This window comes from Podarcis tiliguerta, assembly GCF_965153285.1.
Source record: "Podarcis tiliguerta genome assembly, chromosome: 7".
NCBI lineage: Eukaryota > Metazoa > Chordata > Lepidosauria > Squamata > Lacertidae > Podarcis > Podarcis tiliguerta.
Window position 1 is genome coordinate 53039010 of NC_139540.1, and position 27765 is coordinate 53066774.

Sequence of the window (27765 nt, forward strand, 5' to 3'; positions counted from 1 at the left end):
GGGATGACCAGAGGAAGAAGTGTCACTTTTTCTTCTTCAGGAACTTCTTTGTCTCCAATTATTATGGAGTATAGAAAGCAACAACAAGCAGTCTCAAAGAACAAGTTTTTGCCATTTAATCACACAAGCTGTAGATGCAGGGGAAAACAAGGCCAGCTGGAGTAATCAAACTGATGTGTGTTGTACATGCAGGAGGGTAGCTTTTGATTAGAAGGAACATATTGAAGGAAAGAGCAGTCTCCTATTTGCTGGAGGTCTTCAAGCAAAGGATGTTAGAGATGGAGGAGAAATTTGATTTGGTTCACATTATTATTACTATTAGTATGTTTGTTTTTTGTTTGCTTTTTGTTTTTAATAATAATGCCTTTCATCATGAGATCTCAGGGCAGTTCACAGAATAAAATACAGGATAAAAACAAGTAAATAAGTAAAACAAAATAGAAAAACGATAACCTCCCTTATTCCCACAGACGCATTTAAAAGTAGGATATTAATCAGCCAAAGGCTTGGTTGAAGAGGAACTTTTTCACCTGGCACCTAAAATATATATAATGAAGGCGCTGGGTGAACATATACAAATCACACTTTCGGGGGGGGGGAGGAATAATATGGGAAGCAAAACATAGCCATCCTTCAAAATTTACACTTCTCCATATTTTATAATTCCATTCTTTAGCCCAAGTTGCACGTACAAAAATGCATACAAAAGTGCAAAGTGTATATATTTGTGGAAAAATAACATATAACTTTATTGTAGCAGGGGAAAGTGCATACAAAAATGTGTGTATCAGGAGAAATTCACACTACAACGCAGATGAATTTTCACGAGGACTTTTGCAAACTGACATGGACGTTGGCAGATTTGGCCACCCTTAGAGGCTGTGCAGAGCTCTATTGGGGGCTCTCTTGCGCTGGATTTGCTGCTTGGGCCAGCATATTGGACTAGGTGGTTGAGAATAATCCTTCAAAGCAATGATTCTAGAGTTCTACAGTTCTTAACTCAGCACCTCACAGGATCATTGGACAGGAGAAAAGGGCACCACCTGCCTTAGACAGACAAGATGGTGCTCCCCCTCCCCATTTTACATACAGAAGCTGGCCAGAGCTGGCAGCTGAATGTCACTTGAACACTGACAATGGGAAGTAGGCTAGTGGGTGTAGAGCAGGTATCAAAGTCGACAAGTTGGATCCAGTGCAGTAGGAAGGATGCCATTGCATTTTTGCGGGGGGGGGGGGGTGTTTTAATTGCTCTCATTTCTTTTGCAATTCATTGAAGAGTCAGGGTTGAACTCAACATTCAGAAATATAACAGAGAGAGGTGGGCGTGCACAAGGGTGCTGGTGTGCTAAATGGGCATGTTTAGGTACATTCATAGATGAAATACATCAAGAATCTGCACGTTTTTCTCACGGGCAGGTTATTACCTTCACAAATGTGGGGAGGTGAATTAACGTTCATTAATGCCTGGCATTCAGACGTTTTTGATGCTTAGGATTAACAGCACCAGTTTGTCCTTGTAACCCTAATAATGTATTGAAAGAAATCGTCTTGAAATTCTTGTGGCTTCCCACAAAAATAAATTCCATTGCATTTAAATCCCTGCTTAACCATAAAGCTTACTTGGGTGGCCTGAAACTCTCCGTTTACCCCAGCTCAGATGGTTGCTTGTGTGGATAAATGCTGCAAGTGCTATAAAAGTGCTTTCACCACCACAAAATGCTATATAAAAAAAAGATTAACAACATACTTTTCAAAAAAAAAAAATCAATTATTTTCTCATCTTGAGGAAAAACTGTTTTTCAAGGTCAGCAGCTTCTCCTCATTTCATGTGCAGTATTATTTTTAAATTTACTACCTCTTCCAGATCTTCTTTAGAGAAGTTGTTGTGAAAAGCCTTTTAAAAGCTGCTAACAATGAATTTTTGTATTAGCATTCGCTAAGGGTATAATCTACATCCTGCTGAATGGAATGGCTTCATTGTTTTAAAGGTTCTGGGTTTCAGCTAATCGTACCTCAGCGTCAAGAGCACACATCTGTGCAAATAATAATACAATTGACTTCAAATAGGATTAATGTAAATTGCACTGTGTATACACGTCTGCTCAAAACGAGGCCTTATTGAGTTAAATGGGACCTACTCCCAGGTGTAAGCATAGGATCGCGGCCTTCATGTGCCTGGCCAACGAAGGCAGAACCATGGTATGACAGCAGGTCTCCCATGTGTTGATTTGGGGAAAGCAAACCTGCATCAGCATGTGTAGCAGTCCCCAGTTCACATCTCAGCTCTGCAATGAACATAGCATGTGGTCTAAGGTAAGCCACACTCGCAGCCTCCCATTTGCAAATCCAAAGATAAGAATATTGACTTATGGGACTGTTACAGAAGATTATAACTCAAGAATACATTAGAAGTGCTTTGAACACTTGGAAGCGCTATATAAAACTTTATTATTAATCATGACCATCATCACCCTCGCCCTGCATATAGCAATGTTGCTCTAGGCCTTAACAAATGGGGATACACATTTCTTCTCAGGGTCACGTTGTGGATGAGAGATCAATCGAGCAGCACTCTTGGCCATTTGTGAAATTTCTTGATCCACAACCAAGATGAAGTAAACTTTAACCTGGTAGGAGACCTGATTCTTCTGCCATAGCATATACAAATGCTTAGGATGAGTCCTTTAAAAAAAGGGTACTATTTTGGGCTTTTTCGACAGACATATCTGAAAAGCATGTTTAGGATCAGGGTGTTTAGTCACTGCTTAAATCCTAGCATGCTGGATTTGGCCTTTGCAGCACAGACATTTTAAAACAGCTCAAACCAGATGGATATAGGTTAAGTATAAGGACACGTTAAAAGATCCTGACACAGGTATTGCAGATACTTGTCATGAACATATAAAGTTGCCTTCTACAGAGTCAGTTTTATTAAGTATCTGCTAGCTGGCACTCTGTTCATACTGGAGCTGTGCACGTTTTTTACAGTCAAGGGATTCAGCCCAGAAGCTGGAAACAGCCACAGTTCATTGGGTTAAGAGGGAATGAAACGAGTGAGATAAAAACTCAATGGTCTGAACATCAAAATGTGTTGCTATATTTAGGTTGCACTCTTGAATCACTTGGTATGTGATGTGATCTATCAGTTTCGTGGGGCCCCATCTGAGCAAGCGGTTTGAGAAGTCCCAGTAGCACCAAGGCCAGCAGAACAAATCTTGCATTTTCCTGTTTCTTTTTTAAAGGCCTTTCCGAGGATCAAACTACAGAAAGCAGCATTAAACATGCCTTTGCAGTTAACATGCATGTTTTGTTTTGTTTTATGCAAATTGAAGCTGGGGTGGGGGTGTTTGATAATTATCAATATCACAGAAAGCAAGGGGGATAATTTAACCCTTTCTTCCTATTGCTTTTCTAACCAAAAACCCTCCTTTGAAGCTGCTGTTTGCATTTGGGAAGAAATCCCCCTTTAGGGTCAGGAGATGCTATTCCAGGAAACATTTAAAACTGATAGACAAAAAATAAATGTGGGTCAGGCTTAGATGTCATATAAACTCCTAGGATGTGTGTCTCTGTGTGGGCATGGCTGTGCCCATTTTGGCCACACTCATCTCTTTTTGACCCTGATCACCATTGGCATATGACACCCAGGAAGGAATTCAACGTAGCACTATGGCAATTGTTCCATGAGCACAACCATTTCAGCTTGCCAGACAGAACGATCCCCTCTCTTCTCCCCAAGCTCTTTTGGGAATTCTCCCAAACCGTCCACAGCCAATTTGGGAAGCGCAAAAGGTGGCAGCGGGGGGAGGAAAGCCCATTTTGTTAGCAGAAGTCCTTGCACAGGCTTCTGCTTATGGAACTCTTAATTGAATCTGCCCCCCCCCCCCAGGGTCGGCCAAGGGAGAATGAAGCCCTTGGATTGACAAAGGTTACCCAACCCACTTTAGAGATTAACATGCAATTCAGTGGCAACAAAACCGTTTATGACCAATCCCTTGCAAGATTTCTTGGGGCATGTTTGCAGTTAACGCAGTCATAAACAGAGAATATGACATATCTTTTCCAGATGCCTGAGAAAAAAGTAACGAAGACAGCGATTGATCCTAACAGAAATAAACAGCGTTGCAGCCAACTTTGGAGAGTGTATTCAGTCTGGGCTCCTGTTTAAAAATATCATCCCCCTGAGCTTTTCTCCAGGGCAAGGCAGCTAGATAGACAGGCAGGCTAGCACAGTTTGAATGTTGTGTGTTTTGTCTACCTGTCTCACTCTGCAGATTTGTGTGTTGAAGCACTGTGATTTGTTTTTTTTAAGAGTTCAATTACCCAGCTGTGACAAAGTTCATTGCTATCAAAGATCAGTTCAGTTTCAGATGATTATTGTTTTTATAGACAGACAATAGGAACCTGAAAATCAAGATTGCGGTCTGGAACTTTGACATCACTGCAACTTAGACAGTAAAATGGATGGAATCTTGCAACAAGCCCAGGCTGCCTAACCCAGATATATGTACCTGAACGAGCAAAAGGAGAGATTGCTGTTGGCTGGGAAATACCTTTCTCAAATTTCATGTCATCTATAAATCCATTGGGTAAACATAGTTTATTCTTCCTTAGAGATTATTTCAATGTAACATTTAATGTACTCAATAACCTGTGATTGCATCAGTGGGAAAGTCTTATTGGAATAAGAGTCCATACAGGTTTACTTTTCTACAGAAGCCAGCGGAGGTTTCATTGCCCTTGGGAGAGGACACACATATTCTTGATGTAGATTTTTTCTCCTTCTCCTGTTTGTGGGAGAATTTAGTGGTTCGCCTCAGGTGTGAAAATGTCTTGGGCCAGCCCTGGAAAAAGTTGTGTGGGTCAATCTGAACAAACAAAGGCTTCAACAGTTTAGAATGAAAAGCACTCAGCACAATCCAACTGCCAAGCTTAGACTGGTTGTTTCTATTTCTCCAAGTAAATCAAATTTATCAGACACTTCTCACATTTTTTTCTCCCTGGAGTCCTGCCGCTACTTGAGTCTACCATAAACACAGCTCCGGTCAATTGCTGGCTGAAGCCCCAGATGTTCAAGGGCTCATGTGCTATGAGGGTGAAAATGGTCATCTGTCATGGATGCTTTAGCTGAGATTCCTGCATTGCAGGGGGTTGGACTAGATTACCCTTGGGTCCCTTCCAACTCTAAGATTCTATGAAACTCATCTCCTAAGGCCCATATTAAAATCAAGCACACCGTTGCATATTTTTTCCTCTGCAGATGGAAAAACAGCTGGGGTGTGTGGTTTTTGAGTAAGAAAATGGCCAGGGGAGATGGGTTAAGCAACCCCACCCACTTCCATTATTCGTCTGCTCAAACTCAAAGGTTACTGAGACTGATATTGGTTAAAACAAACATTCATCCCATGTCTTGTTTGGGCCTGCGTCTGGGTTCTATGAGGTTCTGGCAGCTATTAAGATGATCTTTACTCACGAATGTGCACAGTGCCAAAGAAGCTAATCAGTTTCAAGAAACAATCCCTCGTCTGGTGGAAAGTGTGACAAGTGCCCTCTCTTCAGCCAAGTCTTCCAGGCAGCTGCCTGGAGTTGCTCTATTATTTTCCACCAGAGTGCTTTCTGAGCCAAGAGCTCTACTATTATGAAGCTCACATTCTCAACAATTGGAACTTGCATAATTCCTTTTTAAAAAATCAGTGAATTCCAGTTTGGTATTGCAGGTACACACCAAAAAAATTAATTTGCTTTGCTAATGAAAAGTTTGTGAGGAATAGTTTAACAGGACTGTGCTCGTAGACTAAACAAATGGCAAAATGGAGTGGGCATAATACACCTAAAGAATTTGTGGTGCAGAGCCATAATCTACACCCATGAGGTGACCCATGAGCTTACAGCTTCAAGGCGCTGAATAAATTTGCCATATGTAGTTACATTTATTAAATCTTCTCAAGAACTGGCGATCTTATGAAAAACAGAAGATTTTATTCCAAAACTCAAGTGTCGTTTTTCTTTTTTGGTATAGTATTTTTAAGCTACAGTCCTAGGCACACTTACTTTTGAGTAAGCCCCATTTGACTCAGAGCGACTGCCATTGACTAAATGTGCTTAGGATGGTGCCGCTGGTGTTCCTTAGGATCAGAATTACCCCTATGCACATAGATTTCATTCTTCTCCCCAAATTCCACAGTTAAATTAGACACAATAGCATTTCCATCTATGCTTCATGTGAGATGTAGCATGCATAAAAACAGCACTCTGTATATCAGGCTTCCTCAACCTCGGCCCTCCAGATGTTTTTGGCCTACAACTCCCATGATCCCTAGCTAGCAGAACCAGTGGTTAGGGATGATGGGAATTGTAGTCTCAAAACATCTGGAGGGCCGAGGTTGAGGAAGCCTCCTGTATATTATAGGGATATGAAAGGATTGGGGCTCTTCCCCAGTAGCCTGCCCAAAAACGTAGTGCTTCTTTCCCTAGAAGGCAGTATCTGTACGTTTATTAATATTGTTATGTTGTGTCAGCAACATATTCCTTCATAGTCCAAGACATCCTCTCTCACCCTCATTTGTGTCACAGATTAATGCCATCAAGATGACAGTGCAATACACAACCAGTGCCTATCCTTGACAATTAAACATGGTGGGACACGGTTCTCAATCCTTCATCTCTACCAGATAACCCACACTGTCATGATGCATGCTTTCATTCATTTTTCTTTAAAACCCTGTGCCCAAACATTTGCTGAACCCCTCTCCGGTCTGCTGGAGGTCTGAGGCAATTCGGGAACAATATAATGATGCAAACTTCCCTTTGATGTTGTTTGGACAGAGGTTCACTGGTGGCAATTCTGTGAAGTTCAGGTGGTTTCTGATGAACTGCTGTCCCAGACAATTCTACCTAAGATGCAGGAGGCTGAAACTCATTTTGATGGTTTAACTCCAAATTAGAGAGGCATTTCTGCAGCCATGACTTCTCCTCTGCTCAAACCTAGGGTTGCCATTCGTCCAGAATTTCCCAGACATATCCTGAATACTGCAGTTGGCAGCAGTGTCAAATGTCCGGGAAAATCTGGGTACATGGTAGCCCAAGCCGGCAGTGCCGTTTTTGTCTATCTTCCATTTTTTAAAAAAGCTCAAAAATGGATTTTATTTTTCCCATAAGGCTCAACAACTTTGTCCAGATTTTCAACCCTACCAAACCTCTTGTTCACCTACTGTAATAAGCAGGACTTAATCCACAGCAGGAGGAATAGAGGTGGGTTTAGAAAGACTGAAAAGAAACAGGTGGAAGAAGCCACAACTGCTGAATGTCCCACCTTTTCAGGGATTTTAAGGTAGACCACCACTCTGGGTTATGACCTGACAAGCCAAGTGCAAGGTACTGTATTTCTTGGCTCTGGTCCCAGTCCTTGCGGAGAGCCAATTCCTTTGGTTCTATCAGTGCTGCAGTTGAAATAGTGAAGTAATGGCCCAGGCTGAACTTGGGATGAGGTACGAGGGGTAGCCAATTTTGTGCTTAATCTAACTACAACTCCCATCATCCTTGTCCATTGGCCATGCTAGCTGAGGCTGATGGGGGTTGTAGTCCAACAGAAGGCACAGGGTAGCTTACCCCTGCCTTGTGATCCCAACCTTTGTAGCCTTAATTCTGTTCTATTGTAATCAATGGGCAAAACAGTTTTATTGTAACCACTAACATTGTTAGTCTATTTTGACTTAAATAGCGATGGGTGGCAGGCAGTGAGAAAACTATCCTTCGTTCCAATATCTATTCCCTTTCTTGCTAACAAAGATCTTAGTCTACACAATCTCTATTGAATAAAACATTAATCAGGTGACCACTCCACCCCAGCTCTTTATTTTCAAACTTGAATTAATCTTACAAGCTGTTCTCCCCCCCCCCCATCTCCAAAGCACATGTGAAATTTAAATGTTGTTCCACCCTTGGGTCAGACATTAGTTTGGATGGGTGCTGCTGCTTTTTGGATAAACAATATAATGCAAAATAACAGCAGGGGTTCAGGAATGAAGCAAAAACAGAGTCCAATAAAAATGATTTTTGCATTTCAAAGAGTATTAATAATAAACACGCTACCTCTTCAAATCACAGTTTTGAAAAGCACAGTCAGAAGTCATTAAGTGGAAATTAATTCTATTGAATGGAAGAAGAAAAAAACGTAAAGTCCTTCTTCCCTGAATAATAATCATTGGTGAATTAGATGAGGGTAGCTACTGGATTTCTGAAGTTCCTTTTGACTAGCTCGAAGCAAATGGTATAACTCAGAAAGAGAATGTGAAGAATGGCTCTGATGATGGCCAATGTCTTTGGTGCTGGCTTCTGCACAATGCTGCACTGCCTTCTGTAACTGCAGCTGTAGGGGAAAGGAGACAGCAGATCCCATGAAGTTGAGAGAAAACCAGGGACGGAATATTTTTTCACAGATGACCTGTGGAAAGGGAGAGAGAGAAGCAGTAATTCACACACAAGATCTTTTAGTCCCATCCAACTTTAAGGCTCAGATCTTCACGCAAAATATATTTTGCTGATGTGACTAGACTATTGTTAAGTCATATAATTTATCTAAGTTCAGTAATAAGTTCTAATGTTTATGGCTCTTTGGAAGCAGGAAACCTGCACTCTCTGGTTGATTAAACCAAATGCAAACTATAGTGCACTCTGTCATCTTACTTGCAAAAGGAGTGTATATGCTCTCTCCTGGCATTTAAGGAATGCATGAAGACACAAGGTGTGTTGTGGACACACACACACACACACACACCATCCCTGCCTCCCGTGTTCCCATCCCCATCACCCTCTGATCTTTCCACACTGAGTGGGAAGGTCTCATGAGGAATATTCATTTCCTATTATTTCCTATGACCTATGATTGAGTGCCAACAAGAATAAAAGAAGACAGACAAAGGCTGTCCATCCCTAGTGGCAACAAAGGCTTCTAATTCATTCAGAATGATAGGTAGAAGAGCCCATTTGCTTCCACTCCAAAAAAGCATCCATAGCTGGAGTCACCAGTTCACACACAAGTCCATACATCACTTGATCTCACAGATGACAGCTGGGCTACATGGTACACCTACAAGGGGAATGCCACCCTAAGCAGCACTGGCATAATTGTTTAGAATCCTCTTCACTCCTGATCGTTCCCCTATTACTTTGCAAAGGAACACCAGGAAGCCCTCTACCATCTGCACAAACAATGTGGACATCTGGAGCCTCTGAATGTACAGTTGATATGTGCAAAGGCTTCCATGCAATCCAGAACCGCAGGCATGCTGGGTTCTAGGTAGCAATTATGCCTTCACACATGTAGGGTATGAAGGGTCCATCCCTACCATGTAGTGTTGTTCATGTGGGTGCCACTGCTCAGTGTGGGCCCCCTTCTGCGTAGAGCAACGCGGGACCTATGATGTAGGGCTGGGCGATGTATTGATGCATCGCCCAAAACCGCTTTGAAGTCCACCTCGTGATCATGGTTTCATAATATTTTACATGGCCACATATTGTGAATCACAATGTGGGTGCTTTGTAAAATATTGTGATGTGGGGGAAATCGTGAACCTGGTCATTGCTTCTCTCATGATTCCTGCTGCCCCTGTTGCTTTGTACTACAAAATACCAGTTCTAACAATATGTTAAAGGTAAGTAAAAATGTATCAGTTTTAGACCCCTAAGTAGTAGCATTATTCTGTTCACCTCTACATAGTTACAGTGGTACCTTGGAACTTGAACGGGTTGGCTCCCGAACAAATCAGTTCCTGAACGCCACAAACCTGGAAGTGTTTCGGTTTGCAAACATTTTTTGGAAGCCGAATGTCCGACACAGCTTCCGCTTGAGTGCAGGAAGCTCCCGCAGCCAATCGGAAGCCACGCCTTGGTTTTCGAATGGTTTCAGGGGTTAAACAGACTCCTGGAATGGATTAAGGTTGAGAACCAAGGTACTATTGTATGACCTTATTTCCAACATCGTGATATATTGTTATATCGTGATGCTTAGCAGACAATATATCACAATGCTGAAAACCAGATATTGCCCAGCTTTACTATGACGAGTGAAAGGGACTTAGAAGGACTTGACAAGTGATGCAATGCCATTACAATGTGAGATTTCCTACCCTCCGTGCAACACCTTTGGCTACTGTTGGAAGTTAGCTATCCTGACAAAGCAGTGACGCTGCATCAATGTGGTATCACTTGATGTTACGGCAGTAAACAAAATTTGCCATGGGGGTGCCATTTTTGGCAGCAACCCTGTACCAGCTATGGAACGCTGCCACTTTAGATGTCACTCATCTTCACTGAAACACACTCTGCTTGAGGTGATGATGCAGCAAGATGCGAAACTCTGCCTGCGTTGATTACATCTGTGAAAGCTTGTTCATCCATGGAAGCTACTGCTTGGAGCTGCAGTCATCGAGTGGTGTGCATGCATGTGTGAATAAGTCCTTAAGTGACAGTCGCTTGCAGCATCATTTATTTTAAACTTGCACTTTCATGGGTATTTTAAAGTCAAGACATGCATCCAGTAAGGGAGACAAATAAGCCCGTAGCCACTCACTTGGAGGTTGTTATTGGCTCTCTCTGCTCCACATTTTCTGCTCCTCAGGTCACACTTTGAAAAGCAATCAAAAAAATTACAGTCTTCATCGCCTGTGCAGTTCTGCTCAAGGATGTCTCTCATTTTCGGTTCAAAGAAAGCCATGTCTACGTCAATAGCCACCACCTGCAAACCAGAAAAATGCATTCAAGGGTGACAACAGTCCGTGCAAATTGCCACTTTTCTGCTCTCGTTGTTCCTGAGCCCTAAAGACTGCTGATTCAAGCATTCCGAGATGAATGCAAGAGAAAATTAGACATTACAAGTGGAAGAGCTTTCGCTGATTAGCTCTGCAACACCAAGGCTTGAAACAGAATTGCATGAGTAACAGACAACTTTGGCGTGAAAGGAGGGGAAGTTCTTCTCGGAGATCCCTGAGAAAATGGCAGCCTTGGAATAAGGTAGGTCAATTCTCCTTCACAAGGGGAGTGGTTTCTGTGATGACATAAATTCTGTTCCATTTGCTCTAGCAAGCTGACCCTTCCCATAGCCTAGTGGTAGTGCACATCCTTTGCATACAGAAGGTCTCAGGTTCAGTCTCTGATATTCCTATTTAAAAGGATCAGAAAGACCTCTCCCTAAGGCCTGGAGTCCTGCTGTCAGTCAGAGGAGACAAAATAAGAGGCTTAGCTCAATGGGCTAAGTATAATGACCTTGTATAAAAGAACTTCCTATGTTCAGGTGACCAAATGGCCCACCCATTGTGTGCAGTTAGATAATTTTAGATGCTGGACTTAGTGGACGTACAGCTACCCCCCTTGAGACAATAATACAGTATTTGCTTCCAATTGTGGTGATTTCTCTCTTTCTCTTCCCCTCTGGCTCCTACTCTTCCATGCTTTACATCTGCTACATTCCTAACACATTAGAGCAAAAACATTAAAATAAAGCTTGGCAATCCTGAAAAAATAAAAATAAAGTCAACATCTAACCAAGTGCAGAGTTTCATGTTATAAATTCATTCATTTACTGTGGCTGCAGCTATTGTTTGTTTGCCTGGGGTGTTTGTCTGTGAATCTATTTCCACTGTCCCCATGACAACTATGGGTGGGTTTTTAACTTTCTTTTTCTGGTGCATCTATAGCACAGACCTCATCCTTTTGGTCTTCTGGAGTCACCATGTCACCAGGTAAACTTAGTGTTTTGGTCATTTTCAACTTATCAAGATACAATATTTTCATTCCTTCTATGAAAAAATGAAATCGCTTCACGAACTGCTCCATTACATCTGTTTTTCAAGTATTTAACCTATTTCTGAGATGCTACATTCTCCATTGTCAGTAGCATCAACTGCTGAGGATTCCCCACGTCCGGATACTCTCCATCGCTGTGGGGCAACAACAAGAAAACCATTAGAAATCCAAATAAGTAAGCTATTTCCACCCTCTAGATCAGCAAAGGTTTGTGCAGAGATTTTATGTATAGTCCACCTTTCCTCCAAGGAGCTCAAAGCAGAATACCCTCTGACCCCATTTTTTTATTACCAACCTTGTGAGGGAGATTAGGAAGGAGAAACTGTGAGTGGCCCAGAAATATGCAGTGAGAGCTTCATGGCTGAGTGGGAACCTGAATTTAACATCCCCTAGAAAGCACATACCCACATCAATGCTGCTCTTCTGAACTGGGATAATTGTAAAGCAGGGATATAGGAGAACTCTGGTCCTCCAGATGCGCTTGGACTTGGAACTCCCATCAGTCCCAGCCAGCTTGGCCAATGGTCAGGGATGATGGGAGCTGTAGACTAACAACATCTAGAGGGCCAAGGGTTCCTCACCTGTTTTAATGCTTTAGAAATGTAGACAACTGCATCTTGCTGAGGTGGGGCTACTGCTGAACTGTGAGAGCCTCATCAACCCAAGTCTTTTGACAATGTGTGTGTGAGTGTGTGCTTGCAAACAATAGAAGGAATAAGGGCTCTGCTTTGGAGAGACTATGCCAGGTATCAAGGGCAGGGATAGCCATCCTTCACAAAATTGATATTAACATTTTGTTCTGCACACACCTTTCTTAGTTTTAAAGGGGGAGAAAAAGATTAAAATTTGCCCAGAATACACCACAAACTGCAAATAGATTGAGAAGCTGGGAAGCCTTTAATTCAGCTGGTTGGAGGGATAGTGGTGATGTTTGCTATGACTTTGTTCTGAGGGTTTCAGGGGCATACCTGGCACTCAGCCAGCACAGCAAGGTTTGCCGCAAAATCCTGTTGCCCCTCAGCCAGCAGATTTCCAGTATAGGATTACACCCTTAAAGCAAAAGGAGTTGATAATAGTGCTTCTAATGATATTTGCCTGCCAACTTCATGTTCATTCTGTGGATAATGGGAACTGTGAATTCTAGTCTCCAAGCTGTCAGTACAACACTTTCCACAGTGGACACTCTTTGCACTTGAAAAACAACATTTAAAGTAATGGGGAGTGAGAGAAGGAAAGGCAGCTTTCAAACCCACAGTTGTCTGAGTGACGGGGTGAAAGTACTGAACTTGAAATGGCCCTCTCATTTTCTGAGCAGACCTCAGCTCGAAGCGTTTTTGGAAGACTTATTGGAAAGCTTTAGAAGACTGACACACCCCGGGGCCTTTCGCAAGTTCGTGCAGGCAATATCAGAAACATATCTAGTTTGTAGCATTCTGCAGCTTGCTCTAACTTCATCGAGCTCCTAATTTTTAAAGTGGGTCCACTGATAAAAAAAAAAATCCAGCTACTGGGTTTTGTTTGGCGGATTGTTATTAGGCACATAACTGGGCCAGAACTTCTTAATGTGCGTGGCCTGCCTTTTATTTTCTGTATGTGAAGTAGCCTGGCTGAAATTCAGCTTTATACAGGCTGCCGAAGAAAAGAGATAGAATATACCAGCCATTCCATTAGTTTACACACAGAAGACTCATGCTGGCAGACTAGCCAAGCATGGGGCCGCCTCGGGGCCAATTTGTGTGCCAAAAAGCAGTCAACAAAAGACACACACAACAAAGATGCAACAAGGAAGTCATCAGTAGTTTGGTATTAGTCCCAAGAGGCATATCCAGAAATCAAGAGTGATCTCTACATGTTTGCCCTCCAACTGCAAATCCTGATGTATATTAGATTAATGCAAATGGCGAGGCATTGGCACTTGCTGGAATAAGTTATACGTTTTTCATGAGACTGGTTGCTTTCCCACACTATTCTTCAGGACTTTTTTGGCAGCGCTATCAAGCCTAACTTGACCACCACTCATTTCCCTATGAATAAGCTTGAGATGTGATGGCACCAAGGCTGACATTTGCCCTATGACTCAGGGACAGACTCAGACACAGACCTACAAAGCAATGAATCACAGTCTGGGTCCAATCAATAGGACTAAACCAGCAATGCAACTAGCACAGCATGGAGCAGGAGGCAGTCATTGGCTACCACCACTATCTGGCAGCCAGCGAATTAACAGTTCTGACTTGAAGAGGTACATGACAGGGTGGGCAGGCAGGGGGCAGGACTGTCAGCACCATGTAGGCATGGCGTTGGTGAATAGCTAGCAGTTCCCTATGGGTGAAGGATGCTGTTGTAATCTGATCAGGTAGAAGACATCCTCAAACGAATGAAGTGGTGCTATATAGTGACAGTGCTGAATCTGATTTAACATATGGTAAGCAGAGCTTTTAAAAAAACAAAATCTCTTTCACTTAATAATTCACACTTTTTTGCTGCTTCCCACCCATTCCCTAGCTTCTAATTACGCACCTGAACAAACACAAAAATAAACTGGAGAGTAAAAACACACATATGCCTTTAAATCACTACACGCTTAACCTTTGCACAGCACGTTCTAGTGCAAAGTTCTGTGTGCATACTTAATAAATACTGGCTCTGCTGGCAGCCGTGTTAATGAACATATTCTACTTTCACTCTAAAGGAGGAAATTAATTTGCTCTAAGTTAAACTGAGAGTATGATTTGAAGAGCCTTCTATAGAAGGCTCCATCTTCACAAAAAATATCAGCTGAGGCCCACTATTGAATTGGATTTCTATTCACCAAAGGCTCACAATGGATCAAATCAATAACAAAATTTCTCAAAGCATCCTCTGTCCACGACCTCTATGTTGTATGTCAGCTATAAGCCAGCAGACTTCTAGAAGATGCTCAAGGCAAGTACTTGACTCTCCAAGTTATGGAAATTCTAGCCATTTTGTAGCTAAAACAGCACCAGCTAGATGGAGATATCAGCTTGGGAACCTGGAAATTAGCAGAAGTACACATACACACACAAATCTTCAGGGGGGAAAACACTAAAGAACAGGGAGGGAAACAAATCAAGTGTGCTCAGTGACCATAGGACACTAAGTCTCTGTTGGGAAAAATAGGGTGGGGGAAGAGAATATCCCAGGAAAGGCTAGAACAGGAGTACTTCACACTGCAACATTTTGTTGCAAGTCCCACTTGTTCTATATGTTATTTGATTTTTGGTACATAGCTCATATGGTCAAAAAACATCTTGTTGTGTTGTTCAGAACATATTGTTGCAAGAGAGGCAGTTTTTCAAGTGCAGGACCCACTTGCAGAAGGCAAGTGATTTCCGACAACAAGATAGGTGATAGATTCATCAAGTCAGTCATTGGCTCACATCCACACCATTCATTTAAAGTACATGGTTTCCCTTCAAGAATCCTGGGCACTGTAGTTTATTCCTCCCAGAGCTGCAATTCCCAGCACCCTTAAACTACAATTCCTATAATATTTTTTTTGTGGGGGGGGGGACCCATATGCTTTAAATGAATGGTATGAATGTTTCCGAGCAGACAAATTTCCAAGGCCAGTCAACATTTGGGAACACTTGTGTGACACAGGGCTCTGCATATGGGATATCAGTGGAGAAGACCTCCTTTGGTTATGAGTTGCATGCTACATGTGCCCAAACCACAGTTATGACATTGAGGTCCTCACTTACCGTCAGATCACTTCGGATGGCGAAGTTTTCCGGCTTGATGTCACAGAGATGAAGCCGGTGAGAAAAGTCATTGTCAAAATGTTTTACCATATCCAGGAAGCTGATGGCAATTTCAGTGATGGCCTTAGCCTTGCTTTGAATTCCAGAAAAGGAAACGCCAACCGCATCTTCCACAGAAAAGAGAGTTTTCTGCCAGGTATGCCCAGCGGTCAGGTACTCCACAGCATAGAAGTGGCCACAGGAGCCAATGACCCTTAGGACATGTTTACTGAAGTCTTGCAGCACACTGAAGTAAATATATTCTTCTTGTTGGAGTAGGGACCACATGCTAGCCAGCTGCGCTTTCCAGTGTGGGCCCCTCCCCTTCGTCCACAAAGGCACCACAGTGTTATTAGGAAGTTCTAGACCCAGAACATTCTTGATCTCCAAAGCGACCATCAGGAGGAGCTCTGCCTCTGGAATACCCTGCGGTTCCATTTCCTCCAGAAAGCCAAGGTGGTGGTAGCTAGAGAAGATTTCATTTTTGGATTTCAGGATCACTGGGCGACCTCTCCAGTCAGCTTGGATGACCTTCTTACCTCTGTCGTAATAAAGGCAGCGCTTGTATATCAACTTCTGTGCCACACACAAGTCTTCGCAAAGGTCTCCTGTCAAGGCTCCTTTTCTATAGTCAAGGCACTGGAGAGATGTGGAAAGAAAGAATCAATTGACAGCAGAAAGCCACCATTTCCAGTCACATCAAGAGTAGAGGAAGAGGACAAATCCCTGCAGGAGCTTTACATACTCAAGTTCTCCATGACACAGACAAAAGTAAAACACAGCAAAGGTGTCAGGAAAGTTTGAGGGAGATGTTTGCCCATGTTTGCTATTCCATCTTTCCTGCAGACCTGACAGGTCATAAACTCCCAGGAAACTCTTGCTAGCTGTTGTTTCGAGGGTAGCAAGCTCATAAACAGACAGCCCACAAAGGTCAGTCAATTGTATCTCATGTTGTTTAAGCTCTGTACTTTTGCTCTAAGGGTTCCCTCTAGATGGCCTATTTATTGAGCTTTCATCCTGATATGCTTACACAAAGTCTGTGTATTGGTTAATTTATATCCAAATTTCATTGAGCATTCATTCCGATTATTCTATGGGCTGACATCTGCCCATTAGCCATTCATTCAACCCAATTTTTTCCAATGCATTTCCCTGTCACTTTCCTACATGCAGAAAGTCCATTTCTAAAGTTCTAGTATGCACTTGAATCCCTCCCACAAAATACTGTCAGGAGACACCCTAAGTTCAGGTTCCTTTGGATGCTATGCCAAGGGTGAGTTTGGTCTGTACTTTTGGAAACATTTTTTCCTTTTCTCTGCCACATGTGTAAAGACACATAAAAATGTGCCTCGTTGGTTTGGGCCTGTCGCCTTTGCTGTACACCCACATGGTGGTTGAGGGTTCAGATAATCATAGAGAGCAATATGAAGCCTATTGCTTCAAAACACAGACACATCCACTTTTTTTTGCCACACATAAAACTGGCTGCCGGAAAGCCTAAAATTTTACACAATGATTAAAAGCAGTGATAAAGATAAACAGCTGTAAGGCATTATGATACGGGTTTTCTTACGGCGGTGGAGAAACTTGCTATGAAAACATTTTGTGGGACCAACTGAAATGCATGGGGAGTTGTGACCACACAGAATTCAGGGCTACAATCTGCCTCTGTTCATCCTAAAATTGTTATCTGCCAAGCTGAAAATATGCAGGGTCTTGTAAAATGAAACAAAAACCACATGCATGTTGTACAACAAAGCTGGGCAGTCTCTTAATCAAGACCTGCTGGTAAGTCACTTGGTGTCCACTGACAAAAGGTATGATGGGACATATTTGTGTGGTTTGCAAATCCTGCAGTTCATAACCAAAGAGACAAAAAAGAAATCAGGACACTATAGTTATGTGGTCATCTCAAATGCACCAAAATAAATAAATAAACAGGATTTCCCCTGCCAGTCCCTTCCTCCAGCCATAATTGTTTCCATCCCTCTGTTTCTAGGAGTGTAAGCAATCTGCATAACTGTGTCCATTCAGACCTTCCAGAAGTGCAGCTGCAAAGTCTATTCCAGGCAACTCTCTGGAGGACAAGATGACCGACGTGGGCTAGGGTGGAAGATGAAGAAAATCAGACAGCCAGTTAGTGGCTTGATACCAACTTCTGTGTTAATTTCCCCTCCACACACCCCATTCTTCAGGCCAGGAATTTCCCACAATAGATTTTCACATGAGAGAAATGTTGGACCCCAGAAAATGCAAGCCCCGCGAGGCTCGCTCATATTTCTCCAGCCAGTTCATCCCATTCCCAGGTCTCTGCCAGCTTACATTCTATTGGCTATGGACTCGGCATGCGAGGGATGGAGAGAGCAAAATCTGGAGCAGTTCCAAATGGCACAGATTACGTACAGAATATAAGGGTAGAATCCAGCACAGGGTTCACGAAACATTCTGCCGGTGCAAGGATTTCTGCTTGTGCAATGGAATGCTCTCCCCCTGTGCAACCCCTAAATCCATTCTAGGGGTTCCCCCAACGCTCTGGAGCAGAGGGTGCAGGGTACTTGCAGGGAAAGGGGGGCGGAATCCCATTGTGCAAGCGGAAATCCTTGTGCTGAAGGGATACAGGAGCTGAATACTGCCCCATGTTTTTATATTTATCAGATGCCAAGTTGCCTTGGCTCATCTCCAACAATGGTGATGGTCTGCCAGCTTTTATGCCTCACCACACACAACACATAGAAATGCTACCTTCACACAAAAGCCTCCCAGATACAAGTTTGGAAGCAAACCCTGCATGCTCCTATGAGAGAGCCAATAAATAGTTCCAAGAGTGCTATGGAGGAACTGCTATCAGTTATCTTTAAACCGGTGTTTCCTAACTGGGGGCCATATGGTCCCCTGCCCGCCTGCCCCTGATATTCCAAGGGAGCCACAGGTGAAAATCGCATAAATGGGGGGGGGGCATGGCATGAGACTAGGAGGTCACAGAGGAAAGTTAGAAGTGAAGAAAACAGAAAAGTGACTGAGAAAAGAAAACAGAGAAGTTGAGTGCACAGAGCAACGAACATGCTTCTCAGTGGTGCAGTGCCATGCGCCCTCTGTGGCAACGTCGCATCTGCTTCCTTCTCTCTCCCACTTCCACACCCTACCATTGCACACACTAAGCTTCCCGCATCTTGTGTGACTGCAGCAGTGTTAGTTATGAGGGTGTGCTGTTTCTTCACGCAAGCACTACTGCAAAAGGAGGTACATAGCTGCATGCAAGAGTTACTAAGCCTCATGCGGAACCGCCTTAACAAAATGGACAGAGGTGATCTTCAGTTATCCCTCACACAATAGAACCGGATATAAAAAAGCTTGCTTCTGGTCAACAAGCACAAAGGTCCCATTGGTCAAGAAATACTTAAAAGAATATTTTTTAAATGTAATTGTATTTTGTATAAATTATAAAAATTATAAAGAAAATGTTCTATTTAGAAACAAAATATTTAAGTAGCTACCTTTCTACCGGTAGGGCAGGGGATGGGCCACAAGAAGGAAATGAGGTCGGAAGGGAGCGACAGTGAGAAACACTGCTTTATACCATTTCCTGAGTCCTTCTGGGAGCCACGAATAGTAGAGTAGAACTTGTCACATGCTCTGCCAAGTTTCTCCCCTGGGTGAAATATTCTTCCTGATAAGCAGATCAGTCAGCTATATCTTGAAGAGAACACCACCACCACTGGCGGCAATGCCCCACGTTTTCTAAATTTGGGATCAGCTTTGCTACCATCGTCGCAAAATAGCAAGTAAATGGCTACAATGTGATTAGGCTGAAGGGTGGGCAATAAAACCACCATCATAGCAAGTTCCAAAGAGCAAGAATGTGGATTAGATGACCCGTGGGGTCCCTTCCTACAATTCTAAAAGGGGGAGGAAGGCTGAATATAATGTTGCTTTGCACTAACACAAAGCACTTCCACAAAGCCCTGATGTCCACCAATTCCACCACACCTCCTACTGTAGCCCTGCATCCCATGCTGTTTTGTGGAGGGTTCTTCAGCTGTCAGGGCTGAATTGGCAACAAAATGAGTGTCCAACTTTGGAAGTGCATTCGAACAGCACAAAGTCCTCATGGGATACAACCCAAAGCAGCTTGTCTTGAATGCCTGGCATGCTGGTTTTATCAAACACCTGTGAGCTCAAGTATTATTTTCATTCTTCATCTCCACCTCTCCCCCATCCCCACTACCAACAATCATTTGAAATGTTATATCCATCCATCATAGCTAGGGCATATCAAATCACTATGCTTCCCAGCCTTTTTCAGAGAGAATTTTGCATACTTTGCTCATCTCCAGAGCCAAGTTCTCCTAAGGTCACGAAAGCCTGTAGCTCAACCAAATGGATGTGAGTACCGCAGCACACACCATTGTAAAAGCTACGTTACTTATGCCTGCAAAGACTTCTGTGTGCAGAGACTCAAAAAACTGCATTTAAATAGTAGCACTGATTTTGCCTGAAGCCATTCACTAATGCAAGCAGTACGACATGACAGATGGAAGTAAATTCGAGAATATCCGTTTTATAGCCAATCGCTAAAGCAATCCATTTCCCTTTTATATATTTGTAAGAGCTGGTGCTCCCTTGGCATCTCCCCCTGTGGTGTTGCTGGACTACAACTCCCATCATCCCTAACCATTGGCCATGCTGGCTGCGGCTGATGGGAGTTAGAGTCCAACATCTGGAGGGCCACAGGTTCCCCACCCCTACTTGTGAAAGAGGGAGCTTCCAGGGAGCTTGCTTATTCACACGAATTTTCCCTCCCTTTCTAGTGTAATCATCTGGTCACTTTTCTAACTGCAAAACCTATAATAAAAGTGACGGGAAACTGCACTGCAAAGGGTAGGATAACTCTCACTAGCTGTGTGGCCTCCGTGCAAACATATCAGGATGAATCTCAGTAAACATCTAGTGTCAGTCATATAACCGCCACATAAGTTTGATGTGGACATATCAGCATAAATGCTCAATAAACAACCGATCCAAAAGCTTCCCAGCGATCGCAAAGAGTCAGGAGTAAACAACAAAGCTCCCTTAAAGAAATCATGCAACCACTCTGAGGACTAGACTGTAAACACACAAGGTTAGTTTCCCGTGGATTAATTGGGAACCAATTAAACTGGTCTGTTAGAATGTAAGACAAATTAGTTCAGGGATAGGGACTCTGTGGCCTTCCAGATGTGGTTGGACTCCATCAGCTCCAGCCAGCACAGCAAATGATCAGGGATGAGAGGGAATTTACTCCAACGACAACTAGAGAGCTACAGGCACCCCCCAACCCCACCAAATTAGTTTATTTGGAGTTAATAGAACTGAACTAGCTTAAATCCTAGTGCAGCACTCTGGCTTATCTGGTTTGTGGATGAGGCTACAAATAACTTTTCTGCTTCTGGAATCCAGGTTAGGACACAGGCCAAAGGGAATAATGCAGATGTGATTCCCAAAGCTATGTCAGATACCTCCAAATTGTTTTGGAGCTCTAGCAGAGCTCCGGAGGAAATGGAAAATATTCTGTATCTCAGAGGTATCCAGCACTGCAGCTGCCTGCCACGGAGAAGGGATAGAAAGAATTCATCCTCTTGCTCTTTCCAAGAAGTTGGCAAGGCTGCAGAAGCACATAATTTGTCTTCGTTTATTATACACAACACAGGAAAATTTATAGTCATCAATAGCTTGCTACCGTAATAGATTATTTAATTTCCATTAGGCTTCCTTTCCCATTTGACAAAAGCCCTTTGCAAATAAAGGAATTTGGCCTGTTATTTAACCCTCTATGCTCATCTTGTAAAGCTGAGAGACAATCCATTACACAATATTTTGGTCCGAAAATGTTTGTAAGTCACAGCTCAAACACAACATTTCACCTAGACACACAGGTGCTCTGGTTTAATCTGGGTGTAAACTGGGCAGAGAGGGCATTTTATAGGCTGCAGCAGATTTCCAGCAAGAAATTATTTTGCCCCTTGTGCTGTTTATTATATTATATGCTTAGGAAGAATGCACTATGCAGCTGAAAGCAAGGAAAACGTTGGAGTAACTTTCCTACTTTCTAGATATGTGTTGTCGCACAGACAAAACAGAGCAAACCTTCCTCCAGCTATCTTAAAATAATAAATCCTCTTATTTTATCAGGGGAAGTTAATGGATATGGACTGCAGATGTTTGAGCTGAGCAGCCTCACGCCCACCTACACAGTTGCCTTGAAAACTCACTAGAAAATACAAATTGCCTTTCCCCCCCCCCCGTCTGCTTTTACTGCGTTTTATCAGCTAGACCTGGCAGCTGAATGCTCTGTCTTCTTTAATTGACAGTAACTGCTGCCTCAAAGGTGTAAGATGCAGTCACAGTGGCAAATGCTTTGCAAGCAGCAGACGATTCCCTTAATCAGCAGCCTGGCTTGTTTCCCTCAGCCCCCCCCCCCCCAAGCACAGGCAAAACTCCATCAGCATGGGCTGCTCGTCTCCTGGTGCTTTTCATGCCAATACTTTCACAAATCTCCAATTCATGACATCAAGGATTTATTGGCTCCCATTAGTCTTTACTCAAAAGCATGATCCTTTATCATCTACAGGCCACCAAGCTAGAATTGGCTATATAATCTATTAACTATGGTATGGCACAGTGGAGGTAAGGGAATGGCATGGCACCTTGTGGCAAAACATGGTGACAGCATCTTACTGACGTACATGTTTTCCCCGATTTTTTAAAATTAAGCAGTGAATGTGGAACAATTGCCGCCAAGAATACTATGCTACTGGCACTACAAAATTATGAAAACGTAACACAGCCAAACCAAAGGATTGTATCCAACTAAGCAGACCCACTGGGTGGAATTAAACATCACACTATGGGAGGGTTTCCCAAACTTGGGTCTCCAGCTGTTTTTGGTCTACAATTCCAAAAAAAAAAAACACCACTGGTCCTGCTAGCTAAGGATGATGGGAGTTGTAGTCCAAAAACAGCTGGAGAATCAAGTTTGGGAAACTAAGACAACTGTTTCATTGGCACATGCATTTCTGTATGCCAGATGGAGCAATCTCCCTTTCCTGCTCTGTGTCCTGTTCTGGAGGTTGTCCCGACTCTCCCAAAGAGATTTTGGGGAGGGTAACGTGGGTAAAGGCTGCATAGGGAAGGAGGAGTCCTGCTGCCCTAGTGGGACTTGGGCTGGCTTATGGGAGCACAAAACTTCAATTGAATGCAGCTCACTAAAATTAATGAACTTAAGTTACTCGTGTCCATTAATCTCAAGGGGTCTGATCTAAACAGGGCTAAAGGTAAGGTAAAGGTATCCCTGCCCGTACGGGCCAGTCTTGACAGACTCTAGGGTTGCGCGCCCATCTCTCTTAAGAGGCCGGGGGCCAGCGCTGTCCGCAGACACTTCTGGGTCATGTGGCCAGCGTGACATCGCTGCTCTGGCGTGCCAGAGCCGCACACAGAAACGCCGTTTACCTTCCCGCTAGTAAGCGGTCCCTATTTATCTACTTGCACCCAAGGGTGCTTTCAAACTGCTAGGTTGGCAGGCGCTGGGACCGAGCAACGGGAGCGCACCCCGCCACGGGGATTCGAACCGCCGACCTTGCGATCGGCAAGTCCTAGGCATTGAGGCTTTTACCCACAGTGCCACCCGCGTCCCAAACAGGGCTAACACTGGATATAACCCAAAGTATTTTTATATCCCATTTATTTGAATGGGATTTATAAGTGCTTAACTCTGGGCCAAGCTACACATCATGTTGATTGTGTCGATGCAATTAACACCATCCTATTAATTGCTTCATTATAGTTCCTCTTGCCTAACATGGCCTAACACAGCCCATCTTGCCATCCTCAGACAGTTTGAAGCATCCAGAACCAAATTCCAGGCTTCCTTCAAGGGCAGCCCCAAGTAGAGTGAATTGCAGCAATCTATCTGAAGGGGGGGAATGACTAACAAAGCGATCCTATACATATCTAGAAGCAAGTCCTCTTGAGTGCAACTGGACTTACTACAAATGGAATAATGCAACTGAACCGTAAGATATGAATGTCTGAGGTTAGGTCTGATTTTTCCAAGAACAGGTACAATTGGAGGCTCAGATACCATTGGCAGAAAGCACTCCTGAACTCGGCTGTCTCATGCACATCCATAAGCAAGGATTTTGTTGCATTAGCTTTATTGGAAAGGTGGGGATTATCCCCACTTTTCTCCAACATTTGGTACATAGTTGATGTACCAAATGGTTGGCTGCACAGAAAGTTCATGTGTCTCAGTCTCTACCAAAATTAATAGCTCCTTTGAAAACTGAGTGTGCCATTTTAATCGTGAGAGACACCTTTAATGCAGACCACCTTGATAAAGGAACAGATTTTAGATAATGCTCTAGTAATGTTTGCCCTTGTATCGTTTCGTGTCTCACCACTTCCGGATTGCATTTATACATTCAATTCTTGGTACTTGACACATGATGGATAGGTTTATAAAAAGCACTTCTGAATATCAATTATCGGTAGAACACTGCAGTTTGAAGCACACCTACTTCAGAGAAAGTCACATTGAACTAAGTTTGGCTTACTTCTTAGTAGAAATGCATGGGATTGCACTGTTAGCATTACAACATTTAACAAAATTAATAAAGTTTATTTAGATGTATAGGTGTATCTATAGGATTTTTGTTTTTGTTTCACATTCACGTTATGCCTGCTAATTGCATATAATCCAGGAGTTCTGTTTTTCTGACAGCATGTGGAGATGTCCTCCTTCCCCATCACTGAGTTGTAGCAATCAGCTCCTAACATCTGGAACCAAGGTACTCTCAAGCAAAAATCATGAAAAACTCCAGGCACCTCTCATTTTACAAATTAAGCACTTGTATCCACAGTAAGTATCCACAGCTCAAAATTCTTGCAAAAATACTAAGCTTTCCACCCACATTTTTTTTTTTTAGTTATTAATCCCCCTCAAGGTCTTTTATCCATCCACATTCCTGTTTCACTCTTACTCTTCTGTTAAATCAATGCCTACAGCTTATCCCATGGTCACTTATTCAGAAGTGAAGTCCTACTAAGTTCAATTGGCCTTGAGCTCCATCTTTTCCCTGAGCAATAGAGAAGTGGCATGATGTAGTGGATAGAATGTTGGACTATAAACATATGAAGCTGCCTTATACCAGATTGAATCACTGCTCCACTTAGTTCTGTATTGTCTACTTGGAACTGCTCTCTATGGTTTCAGGGTTCATTCTTAGTCTCACCTGGAGACTGAACCTTGGACCTTCTGGATACAAAGCAGTTGCTCTGCCACTGAGCTTCACCCCTTCCCCGAGAGGCAGGCAGGTTCATATTTCTATTAAACTAGGATGTTTAAGCATGAGACTGTCTAATCTGCCTTGCTGGGTTAATGCAAAGATAAAAAAGAGAGCAGAGAACCACACAAGCCATCTTGGAAGACAGGAAATAAATGCCGCAAAGCAATCTATAAGGCACATGAGTCAAGACGTCCAGAAAATGTCATGGGGGAATGTTTAATTCTGACATCTTTGATCCAACCTGGCCTTTTGCTGCTGCTGCCCACCAGGACTCAACCTCCTTCCCATGATGTCTACTAGCTCGCCTGGCTCTAAAATAGGATTCACCCAGAGATGGGATCTGTCCACACTGGTGCATCTACAGGCTCAGCCACCCCTATTTTGTCTGAGATTTCCTCTGCTTGCCCCATGACTTTGAGGCACAGATCCGAGAGGGCCATTTCACGTCCTGCCGCTTTCTCTCGGAAAACCTGCCACTCAGCGTTGAATTGGAACAAACTGGTTCTGTGCTGGTTGACGTTTGTTCCAAATCTCAGAACAAAAAAGAAGTGTGGCCGAGCCTTATGTCGTTTTTGGCAGTGGAGTCAATGAAGATTGGTCTGCCCTCACCTGCCTGCCTTCTTAGTTAGCAACCAGTCCAGGGAGTGGTCCTGCCTGTCAGTTTCCTCTCCCTCCTGAGTCCCAGTAGAATTCAGCAGGGAGAAGGATAGGGGCAAACGGAGAACTGCCTCTGCCACTATGCCTATGGTGGGATTCCTTGCCTTCCTCTCCACCACGCTCACCAGTCTGCCGGCTTCCCGGCCTCGGATCAGATAGTAAGGCATTACTGCCGGTAGGGCGGGTGCTGTCATGAGGCCAACGAGGCAGCGCCCAGCAGTGGCGTAGCGTGGGGGGTGCAGGGGGGGCCGGCCGCACCGGGCGCAACATCTGGGGGTTAGGGTTAGGGGGCGCAAATCCACAGGTTAGGGGGCGCAAATTACTTGCCTTGCCCCGGGTGCTGACAACCCACGCTACGCCACTGCATGGAAATCGTATGGAGGAATGGAGTGGGAATATCGATTCATGCTGCCACCTCCCCTTCTAGAATCTAGTCTTTTAAGTTGTTCCCCAAAACAGAAAGAAGACCCAGCTTCCATAAATACCTGGCTTTTAGAATTGCACACACACTTGCTTGGGATAGTGTCCCATTGAACAGGATGGGACTTTCAAGTCAACATGCCCCAGGATGGGGCAGCACATTGAAGTTACCAGGTAGGTACTTGTTTGCTTTCTGTGCTATGCAATTCTACAGTGGCGTAGCGTGGGGGGTGCAGGGGGGGCCAGCCGCACCGGGCGCAACATCTGGGGGGTAGGGTTAGGGGGCGCAAATCCACGGGTTAGGGGGCGCAAATTACTTGCCTTGCCCCGGGTGCTGACAACCCATGCTACGCCACTGGCGCCCAGGGCGCACACTTTAGAGGGGCACAGTTTTATACAGTTTGGTTTCTGTTCTATCCAAGGGTGCCAACTTGAATAAAATGTTGGGGAGGGGAGCAGGTAGGTCCTGCACAATTGGGCAATTGTAGTTAGCTCCCCCCCCCCCCCGCGGGTGTGCTTTATCTGTGCAAGTAGTTGGGCTCGCCTAGGGCGCAAAACAGCCTGGCCCCGACTACGGGTCTCTCCTGCTCGGTCTGAAGGGGGCTCCCCTGGACTTCGCCCTCGGGCCACCCTTCCCTTCTCCCCTCCGCAGCCGCCCCCGGCCACCTACCAGCCTGGCCAGGATCCTGTGGCTCTGCTCGTCGGTGCAGCGCCCGGAGAGGAGGACGCCGCCGTGCGCTAAGAAGAAGAAGACGCCCCCTGCCGCCCCGCACGCCGCCCAGAAGAGGCAGAAGGCGGCGGAGCAGCGCCTGCCCAGCCTGGCTCTCAGCAGGCGCTTCAAGGCGGGCATGCCTTGCACACTCCGTCCGCCCGCCCGCCCGTCCGGGCTGCTGCTGCTGCAGGGAATTCCCTCCTTAGCCCGTGCAGCAGACAGGAGAGTCCCGGCGATCCATCAGCGACGCCGGCGCGCCCCGGGCTGCCTTCGAGGGAGGCGCGGACGCCTCCCCGCTTCCTGCGAAGTCTCCAGCGCGACCTGAGCGCCCGCCCGGCTTGCAAGGCGCAGCCAAGAGCCAAGTGCACGGGCGGAGCGCGGCGCGCATCTGACCTCCGGGGAAGCCGCGCTCCTCGCCTGCTTCCCAGCGCGCCGCCTCGCAGTCGCCCGCGGCCACCAGTCGTCGTCGGCGCAGCAGCAGCAGCAGCGCTGCCTTTCGAGGGGAAGCCACGTAGGTCCGCCTCCCTTTTGTCTGCCGCGTCCCTCGGACGGGAGCTGCGCGGCTCCCCTCCTCGCCCGCCCGGCAAACTTTCGCCGACGCGGAGGAAGCCCGCGAGGAGGGAGAGGCAGACAGAGCGCGCTTCCTCCCGCAGCGCTGCTCCTTTCAAAATCGAGATGGTTGATGGACACTTTGAAAGAGGCGACTCCGGAATGCTCTCCTTTTCGAAGGTGCACATGCAAGTCGGTCCTATTCAGTTATTCCTTGGGGACTCTGACGCCCCGATATGCTTTCCGTTATAAGCTATATTTTAGTAGTACAGTATATACTAATTTACTTACGTGTCCAAATGAGATGGGCGTCGTAAATTAAATGAAAAGCCATATTACAAAGACAAGAATACAAAGGAGCCAATCCTTCAGACCCCCCCCCCCAATAAAAGATTTGAGGGGACTTGGACCCCCCCCCCTCCGAAATGGATGAGCATTGCTATTTAAAGGTGTGCTTGTGCGGAATCACGTGATCGATTATGCAGGGCGGTGCATACCTCCCCCCCATATTTAATTCAAGTTGGCACCCCTGCAAGGCTAT

At 44.5% G+C, this 27765-nt stretch overlaps 1 protein-coding gene and 1 long non-coding RNA gene across 3 annotated transcripts; one reads left to right on the forward strand and one right to left on the reverse strand.

The window, feature by feature from the left end:
* The first annotated feature begins 599 nt into the window (after positions 1–599).
* On the forward strand, positions 600–4598 carry LOC310681857. 2 transcript variants are annotated; one of them, XR_014513655.1, is made up of 2 exons: positions 600–2630; positions 4067–4598. It is a non-coding gene; the product is annotated as an uncharacterized lncRNA (long non-coding RNA). The 2 variants fall into 2 exon arrangements; XR_014513656.1 differs by having other exon boundaries at positions 600–2313.
* A 1361-nt stretch (positions 4599–5959) lies between these two features.
* Positions 5960–26939, reverse strand: DIPK1C (divergent protein kinase domain 1C). Its single transcript, XM_083449830.1, has 4 exons — positions 26634–26939; positions 15528–16205; positions 10571–10735; positions 5960–8443 (listed from the first exon to the last, which is right to left on the reverse strand). Exons 1-4 carry the CDS (start codon positions 26811–26813, stop codon positions 8201–8203), a joined length of 1266 nt encoding a protein of 421 aa, XP_083305956.1. The 5' UTR covers positions 26814–26939; the 3' UTR covers positions 5960–8200.
* Positions 26940–27765: the final 826 nt, after the last annotated feature.